Here is a 10,257-nt window from a genome sequence, read left to right as displayed (position 1 = left end):
CGTTTGATTAGTGATGTGTGAACATCAGGGCTCTCTGGAACATTCTGTGTACAGTCCACCAAAAATGTCCACAAACATAAACCCAAAGCCAACTGATGCTAAAACACAGGAACTGAATTTTATTCAAGGTTATCGGTTTTATTTCATTAGTTTTTAGTTTACTGAAACTAATAAAGAGATTTCTACACTCACAGAACTAAAATACTGAAATGAAGACTGCAGGTAAACCTTCCATAAATAGCTCAGCTGATAGCGAGTGCAGCTCACCTAGTTAATAAAGATGTGCTGATTTAACAGACAAATCAGTGTGTGTGTGTGTGTGTGTGTGTGTGCATAAGACTTTTGAATAGAATACAAACACTATAATACACCCCCTGCAGAAGTGGGAGACATTAGATCCAGCAGACCTGAAGTCTTTATCTGAGAAGTGAGTGTGTGATGGTAAATATATATTATATAAGCATTCAAGTCCATATTTTATTTAACATAATTCATATTGCAGTCATTGTGAACAGCTGGGATTTCAATATACACAAGAGGATTGTAAGATTTCTGGCACCCGAACAAACTCAGACCCTTTGCACAATAACTAGTCACACACCCTGCCCACCCCGGCCACCCTCATGGGCACCCCATGCCTCCCCACCCCCCCAACAAACAGATACACATGGAGAAAATCCTAACAAAAACAAATGACCTCCCAATCTGTCAAAGCCACTCTCATAAGTCAGTCCATCCGTCCGTCTGTCCATCCGTCAAAGCTGTCAGGGACGCGCGTGTGTGTGTGTGTGTGTGTAAAAGAATTTCTGCATTTTGTGAGATTGAACATCACTGCTGCGTTCTCTGAGCTCGGCACGCAACACTGGTCAGGGAGGAAGGGGATGTTTGTTTTCCCATTGTACAGGATTGTGTGTGTTTGTGTGTGTACAATATCCAAACATCACAGCAGTGTTTCACTGACACACAATTCTCTGTGTAACAGTTACCGATTCATCAAACCTTCACTCGAAGCCCTACCCCTAACCCCACCCCTCCCTAGGATACCCCGCCCCCCAGCGGTCAGAGTGTCAGTCAGTGTCTCAGCGTGTGTAAACGATGAGCATTATTATTTGAGACACCGCTCGAAATAGGTAGCTCCAACATAGCCTCCACGGAGCGAGCGCTGGACGTTCTGCTCAAAAAGCCGCCTGTTCGATTGCAGCACCTCTGCTGCCTCCTTGTTCAGAGGATCCTCAGGATTTGGCTCCTACAAAAGCAGAACAAAATGAATCAAATCAAACGTCCAAGCAGATTAAATGCTCACAGTAGACATTATGGTACTAGATTACAATAGTTAGAGTACAAAACACACACTCTTTTTATGCTAGGTGTAAGAATGTGTACCGGTGTAGAGGAAAAACATTCATTAGAACCCCCACCCCCACCCCACATAATGGTACGGTCCACTTACTAAGAACAGATACTGTAGTCCATATATAATGGAGTTAATTGTCAGCACAGGCTTCCAGTCTTCTCTAAAACACACACACACACACATCAGAGATTGTCCTGTTACAGTGTAGAGTGATTTAACACATAAGACACACACAGTATGTGAACAGTACCTCAGTATGTTTAAACACACATTGCCCTCCAGGTCGATGTTGGGGTGATACACCATCGTTTCACACTTTACTTTAGGAGGGTCATGAGGGTAACCCTGTCCTACCTGTCACACACACACACACACACACACAATTAGTGAACACACATTTTCACATATTTACAACACACAATCTGGCTGCATGCTGACGCAGCGTGCTGCTTTTTATGTCTCTCTGTGTGTATGTGTGTATGTTGTGCAAGTGTGTGTGCGTGTGTGTGTATATATATATATATATATATATATATATATATATATATAATGTATTTACAGTTACTCTCTCTCACTCACTCACACACACACTCACACACACACTCACACACACACTCACACACACACTCACACACACACTCACACACACACTCACACACACACACACACTCACACACACACACACACTCACACACACACACACTCACACACACACACACTCACACACACACACACTCACACACACGCACGCACGTGTTTGTGTCTTTTACTTACTTTAAAACTAAAGACAAACTTTCCGCCTTTATAGAAGCCCTGAAAAACAAATCACATTAAAGACCACTGAATAAAAAGTGGAGGGTTTGTGTGAGATCAGACGCAGAGAGAGGCGCGAGTGAGATCAGACACAGAAAAGAGGCGAGTGAGATCAGACACAGAAAAGAGGCGAGTGAGATCAGACACCGAAGAGAGGCGAGTGAGATCAGACACAGAAGAGAGGCGAGTGAGATCAGACACAGAAGAGAGACGAGTGAGATCAGACACAGAAGAGAGACGAGTGAGATCAGACACAGAAAAGAGGCGAGTGAGATCAGACACAGAAGAGAGGCGAGTGAGATCAGACACAGAAGAGAGGCGAGTGAGATCAGACACAGAAGAGAGGCGAGTGAGATCAGACACAGAGAGAGTCGAGTGAGATCAGACACAGAAAAGAGGCGAGTGAGATCAGACACAGAAAAGAGGCGAGTGAGATCAGACACAGAAAAGAGGCGAGTGAGATCAGACGCAGAAAAGAGGCGAGTGAGATCAGACACAGAGAGAGGCGAGTGAGATCAGACACAGAGAGAGGTGAGTGAGATCAGACACAGAGAGAGGCGTGAGTGAGATCAGACACAGAGAGAGGTGTGTAAGATTGGACAGAGAGTAGCATGATGGTAAGATAAATATGTAGAACATCTGTGAGACCTCATCTGGTGAAATAATGAGTTTAAAGTTCAGTAGATCGTCCTGATCTGGAAAAACAATCTCACACGTCTTCGGGAGATTCAGCTCGTTGATGTCTGTGAGAGAGAGAGAGAGAGATTTAGTAAAGACACACTTCCTGGTTGATTTGTGTCACTGAGTAGTGTGTGTGTGTGTGTGTGTGTGTGTGTGTGTGACGATACAGTCTCATAATATTGTAACGTAATGATTTTTTAAAATGGAGAGAAAACTGGTGTGATATCGTGTTGTAGAAGCCTGAGGTTTAAACCCGTAATAAACTGATGTCATTAAGCATTATAAACCAAAGGTTCTGAGATGTATTCTCCTCCTTCTCTCTCTGCTCTGTGTCTCTCTGCTGTGTCTCTCTCTGCTCTGTGTCTGTCTCTCTCTGTCTCTGTCTCTCTCTCTCCCTCCTCCCCTCCCCCTCCCCCTACTGCAGTGTACATGGTGCAGTAACCTGATTTTACTAAGAGAAAATCCAGTCAAAACATTTACATACTCTGAGGCTCATGAACCTCAACCATAGTTTGAAGTTCACACCCTTTTATCTCTCTACAAATCTTTAACATTTCACTCAGTAAACATTTAAAACAACCCATTAGGGACAAATTTATTTCATCTTTTATTCACAATCCCAGTGGGTCAGAATTATGATGATCATTTCTATAAATGATCTGGAAGACTACAGAAAGTAAAATGATGTATTTTAGCAGCATTTAATGGTGTAAATGTTATAATCAGGAGTTAACCGTGTCTGCCTTTTCTGAGCAGCTGAAGACCAGACAAGCACACGGACATGACGAGTGACCGACTGCACCGTGAACTGACACACTGACACACAGGGAAGAAGCCACGACTCCAAGAAAAAGAGAATTGTCTATAAATCCCACAGCAACAGTCTCCTGGTGGTCCAGCAGCAGGATTCTACACTGTCATTGCTGCAGCCTGTGTTTTTATTCCCAGACACTGAGGGATTAACTCACGCTCCCAAGCACAGATATAACAGGAGAGTCCAAATGTGCAGAGCAGATGATCTGCTGTGGTGACAGGAACAGGAAGCAGCCGAAGGAACGCTCCAAGGTAATGGGGATCTACTGTAACTGGGTCTTCCAGCGAAACAACAGCATGGACATTTAGGAGTGATCATAGAAGATCTGTGGAGCACAGTGAGGAGTGTGAGGAGGCCTACAGACCTGACTGACTGACTGACTGACTGACTGACTGACTGACTGACTGACTGACAGAGTCAGGAGTAGGAACTCCAGAACAGTACTGAGACAAACTTGAGGGACAATTCAACAAGTCCATCATCTTCCCAGTTAAAAGACAACACCACCACATACTAAAGTGCATGTAGACTTCTGGATCTAGTAAATAACAGCTGGAGTAAATCTCACTTAGCATTTTTTTGTACAATGATCTTTCATGTCATTTAATAAGAGTAACGTACTAGAACATCACATGTGGAGCTGTGACCTCCATCTGTAACGTACTAGAACATCACATGTGGAGCTGTGACCTCCATCTGTAACGTACTAGAACATCACATGTGGAGCTGTGACCTCCATCTGTAACGTACTAGAACATTACATGTGGAGCTGTGACCTCCATCTGTAACGTACTAGAACATCACATGTGGAGCTGTGACCTCCATCTGTAACGTACTAGAACATCACATGTGGAGCTGTGACCTCCATCTGTAACGTACTAGAACATTACATGTGGAGCTGTGACCTCCATCTGTAACGTACTAGAACATCACATGTGGAGCTGTGACCTCCATCTGTAACGTACTAGAACATCACATGTGGAGCTGTGACCTCCATCTGTAACGTACTAGAACATTACATGTGGAGCTGTGACCTCCATCTGTAACGTACTAGAACATCACATGTGGAGCTGTGACCTCCATCTGTAACGTACTAGAACATTACATGTGGAGCTGTGACCTCCATCTGTAACGTACTAGAACATTACATGTGGAGCTGTGACCTCCATCTGTAACGTACTAGAACATCACATGTGGAGCTGTGACCTCCATCTGTAACGTACTAGAACATTACATGTGACCTCCATCTGTAACGTACTAGAACATCACATGTGGAGCTGTGACCTCCATCTGTAACGTACTAGAACATTACATGTGGAGCTGTGACCTCCATCTGTAACGTACTAGAACATTACATGTGACCTCCATCTGTAACGTACTAGAACATCACATGTGGAGCTGTGACCTCCATCTGTAACGTACTAGAACATTACATGTGACCTCCATCTGTAACGTACTAGAACATTACATGTGACCTCCATCTGTAACGTACTAGAACATTACATGTGACCTCCATCTGAGTGTTGAGAATCTTTAGGTGTGTGTGTTATTACACTACTGCTGTGTTTACACTACATGCTACAAAAGTTTGTTCTCAGCTTAACATCTCTTTTCTCCTCTCTCACACACACACACACACACACACACACACACACACACCTCTCTCTCTCACACACACACACCTCACACACACACACCTCACACACACACACCTCACACACACACACCTCACACACACACACCTCACACACACACACACACACCTCTCTCTCACACACACACACCTCTCACACACACACCTCTCACACACACCTCTCACTCACACCTCTCACTCCCACACACACACACCTCACTCCCACACACACACACACACACACACCCACCTCTCACACACACACACACACACACACACACACACCTCTCTCTCTCACACACACACACCTCTCACACACACACCTCTCTCACACACACACACACCTCTCACACACACACCTCTCACACACACACCTCTCACACACACACCTCTCACACACACACCTCTCACACACACACCTCTCACACACACACCTCTCACTCACACCTCTCACTCACACCTCTCACTCACACCTCTCACACACACACCTCTCACACACACACCTCTCACACACACACCTCTCACACACACACCTCTCACACACACACCTCTCACACACACACCCCTCACACACACACCTCTCACACACACACCTCTCACACACACACACACACACACACACACACCTCTCTCTCACACACACACACACACACCTCTCTCTCACACACACCTCTCTCTCACTCACACACCTCTCTCTCACTCACACACCTCTCTCTCACTCACACACCTCTCTCTCTCTCACACACCTCTCTCTCTCTCACACACACACACCTCTCTCTCACACACACACACCTCTCTCTCTCACACACACACACACACACACCTCTCTCTCTCTCACACACACACACACCTCTCTCTCTCTCACACACACACACACCTCTCTCTCTCACACACACACACACACCTCTCTCTCTCTCACACACACACACACCCTCTCTCTCTCACACACACACACACCTCTCTCTCTCTCACACACACACACCTCTCTCTCTCTCTCACACACACACACCTCTCTCTCACACACACACCTCTCTCTCTCTCTCACACACACACACACCTCTCTCTCTCACACACACACACACCTCTCTCTCTCACACACACACCTCTCTCTCTCACACACACACCTCTCTCTCTCTCACACACACCTCTCTCTCTCTCACACACACACCTCTCTCTCTCACACACACACACACACACCTCTCTCACACACACACCTCTCTCTCTCTCACACACACCTCTCTCTCTCTCACACACACACCTCTCTCTCTCACACACACACACCTCTCTCTCTCTCACACACACACCTCTCTCTCTCTCTCACACACACCTCTCTCTCTCTCACACACACACACCTCTCTCTCACACACACACCTCTCTCACACACACACACCTCTCTCTCACACACACACACACCTCTCTCACACACCTCTCTCACACACACACACACACCTCTCACACACACCTCTCTCACACACACCTCTCTCACACACACCTCTCTCACACACACCTCTCTCACACACACCTCTCTCACACACACCTCTCTCACACACACCTCTCTCACACACACCTCTCTCACACACACACACACACCTCTCTCACACACACACACACGCCTCTCTCACACACACACACACGCCTCTCTCACACACACACACACGCCTCTCTCACTCTCACACACGCCTCTCTCACACACACACGCCTCTCTCACACACACACACACACGCCTCTCTCACACACACACACGCCTCTCTCACACACACACACACGCCTCTCTCACACACACACACACACGCCTCTCTCACACACACACACGCCTCTCTCACACACACACACGCCTCTCTCACACACACACACGCCTCTCTCACACACACACACGCCTCTCTCACACACACACACGCCTCTCTCACACACACACACACCTCTCTCTCACACACACACACACACCTCTCTCTCACACACACACACGCCTCTCTCACACACCACACGCCTCTCTCACCACACCACACACACCTTTCTCTCACACACACACCACTCACTCTCTCACACACACACACACACCACTCTCACTCACACACACACACCTCTCTCTCACACACGCACACACACGCTCTCTCACACACACACCACGCCTCTCTCACACACCTCTCTCTCACACACACACACACACACACACACACACCTCTCTCTCTCACACACACACACACACCTCTCTCACACACACACACCTCTCTCTCACACACACACCGCTCTCACACACACACACCTCTTTCTCTCACACACACACACACCTCTCTCTCTCACACACACACACCTCTCTCTCTCACACACACACCTCTCTCTCTCACACACACACACGCCTCTCTCACACACACACACGCCTCTCTCACACACACACACGCCTCTCTCACACACACACACGCCTCTCTCACACACACACACGCCTCTCTCACACACACACACACACACACACACACACCTCTCTCACACACACACACACACACCTCTCTCACACACACACACACACACCTCTCTCACACACACACACACACACCTCTCTCTCACACACTCTCACACACCTCTCTCACACACTCTCACCTACCTCTCTCTCTCTCTCTCTCTCTCTCACACACACACACACCTCTCTCTCTCTCACACACACACACACCTCTCTCTCTCACACACACACACACCTCTCTCTCTCACACACCTCTCTTTCTCACACACACACACCTCTCTCTCTCACACACACACACACCTCTTTCTCTCACACACACACACCTCTCTCTCTCACACACACACACCTCTCTCTCTCACACACACACCTCTCTCTCTCACACACACACCTCTCTCTCTCACACACACACACCTCTCTCTCTCACACACACACACCTCTCTCTCTCACACACACACACCTCTCTCTCTCACACACACACACACCTCTCTCTCTCACACACACACACCTCTCTCTCTCACACACACACACACACACACACACACCTCTTTCTCTCTCTCTCACACACACACACACACCTCTGTTGTATACATTACACTGCATTTCAGTGTTAGTGATGATGGTGTTGGACTAAAAGCAGTAGTCAGTGAACAATTCATCAGCAATATGAGAAAACTAATTACAACAATTTATACTTTGATCTTTGTTCATTACTTCTTGTCCATATGCCTGTGTAATTAAGTAGTTTTAATTTAACTCATAATTGTTAGAAATGAGCAGAGATGTAATTCAGTCCAGTTTAATCTGTTAAAATCGAGTTAAATCACTTTAAAGATGAATAGAAGTTTCCCTACACATCACTCTTTAGGGTCTGTAGCTTACAGCTAACTTTGTGTTATTTATTGTCCTGCTGACTTTATAACGAGAAATAAATCAACGTTTACAATAAAACACTTTACTCGGCGACACGACACTGACTTTATCAGGAAATAAACCTCATCATAGCACAGCTACGTGTTTTGAAAAAAGCCAATTAAAAAAACTTAGGTCACTCATTTTCCCATTAAATTTACAAATACATTTAACTTTTAAACGATTACAGAAGTGAGCAGTTTGTTTATTTACTGAATGATTAGCCGGTCCTATTCGGCTGAGAGCTACAGGCTAGTTTCGGTCAGCTAGCTAGCTTAGCTACGACGTTTTGATTCAGTTCTGTGGGAATATAAGGATAAAAATGTTGCAGTTAATTAACACCAATGTATTAATGGAGGGGGTAATTGGGAGCTGTGTGTACAGTGTTTATTGTTACTCTGTCACTCCAAACAGAATAAAAATCTCCACATGCACTAGGATGTGAGTTCGTTAGCTAGTTAGCTAGCCGGGTTAACAGTGTTGCTAAAGCTAGCGTACCTTTCTGTATCCGCAGCTGGGCCGCGCTGGCTTTCTTTCCCCCGGCCCCAGTTCTGTTTCCCCCCGCAGACTCCTCATCCTTCTTCTGCTGCTTTAAAGAGAACAGTTTAATCATGACTCCAAGTGTGTGTGTGTGTATGTGTATGTGTGTGTGTGTGTGTGTGTGTGTGTGTGTGTGTGTGTGTGAGTGAGAAAGAGAGAGAGAGAGAGAGTGTGTGTGTGTATGTGTGTGTTCTCCTCCCAGTACTGAGCTAACGCTAATGCTAACCTCCTCTCTTTCTCTCTCTCTTTCCGGGACAACACTGTGTTCGTCTAACTATGTGTCTGTCTGTCTCTGTGTCTGTGTCTGTGTCTGTCTGTGTGTGTGTGTCTCTCTCTCTCTCTCTCTCTCTCTCTCTCTCTCCCTGTGTGATAGAATCTCTCTCTCTCTCTCTCTCTCTCTTCCTGTGTGATAGAATCTCTCTCTCTCTCTCTCTCTCTTCCTGTGTGATAGAATCTCTCTCTCTCTCTCTCTCTCTCTCTCTCTCTCTCTCTCTCCCTGTGTGATAGAATCTCTCTCTCTCTCTCTCTCTCTCTCTCTCTCTTCCTGTGTGATAGAATCTCTCTCTCTCTCTCTCTCTCTCTCTCTCTCTCTCTCTCTCTCTCTCTCTCTCTGTGTCTTCCTGTGTGTTAGAATCTCTCTCCTCCTCTCTCTTCTCTCCACTCTTCCCTCTCCTCTCTTCTCTCTCCTCTCCTCCAACCTTCTCTCTCTCTCTGTGTGTGTGTGTGTGTGTGTGTGTGTGTGTGTGTGTGTGTGTGTGTGTGTCTTCCTGTGTGGTAACACACACACCCCTGTTCTGATTGTCACTCTGTAATTAGTATTAGTATAACATCATCCGTATACGTTACACACTACTGCTGCTGCATATTGTACAGAAGTTTAATATCACACAATACTGTTATTTGCACTATCATGCACTACTCACACTTTGTGTACATAACTGATCTGTCAAATATTCTGTATTCATGTTTAATACTCGTACTGTCTATATTGTATCACATTGTCTGTATTGTCTCATATTGTCTGTTTTGTTTTGTCTTGTGTAGTCCAAGCTAAATGT

At 46.0% G+C, this 10,257-nt stretch overlaps 1 protein-coding gene across 1 annotated transcript; it reads right to left on the bottom strand.

Moving 5' to 3' along the window:
* Nucleotides 1-457: 457 nt before the first annotated feature.
* ube2m (ubiquitin conjugating enzyme E2 M) lies at nucleotides 458-9,546 on the bottom strand. Its single transcript, XM_047808194.1, has 6 exons — nucleotides 9,158-9,546; nucleotides 2,816-2,910; nucleotides 2,129-2,167; nucleotides 1,605-1,708; nucleotides 1,451-1,514; nucleotides 458-1,246 (listed from the first exon to the last, which is right to left on the bottom strand). The coding sequence occupies exons 1-6, from the start codon at nucleotides 9,270-9,272 to the stop codon at nucleotides 1,106-1,108; spliced, it is 558 nt and encodes a 185-aa protein (XP_047664150.1). The 5' UTR covers nucleotides 9,273-9,546; the 3' UTR covers nucleotides 458-1,105.
* Nucleotides 9,547-10,257: the final 711 nt, after the last annotated feature.

The sequence above is a fragment of the Tachysurus fulvidraco genome, chromosome 24, assembly GCF_022655615.1.
Source record: "Tachysurus fulvidraco isolate hzauxx_2018 chromosome 24, HZAU_PFXX_2.0, whole genome shotgun sequence".
In the NCBI taxonomy this organism is placed as follows: domain Eukaryota; kingdom Metazoa; phylum Chordata; class Actinopteri; order Siluriformes; family Bagridae; genus Tachysurus; species Tachysurus fulvidraco.
This window is presented reverse-complemented; position numbering and strand designations above follow the sequence as displayed.

Bases quoted from the DNA above. Each gene is read 5' to 3' on its own strand.
- ube2m (XM_047808194.1), bottom strand. From the start codon at position 9,272: ATGATTAAACTGTTCTCTTTAAAGCAGCAGAAGAAGGATGAGGAGTCT. The intron at 1,709-2,128 runs GTAAGTAAAAGA...TGTGTGTGACAG, and splicing joins AGTTTGTCTTTAGTTTTAAA to GTAGGACAGGGTTACCCTCA. The intron at 1,515-1,604 runs GTACTGTTCACA...TGTGTGTTTTAG, and splicing joins GTGTGTTTAAACATACTGAG to AGAAGACTGGAAGCCTGTGC.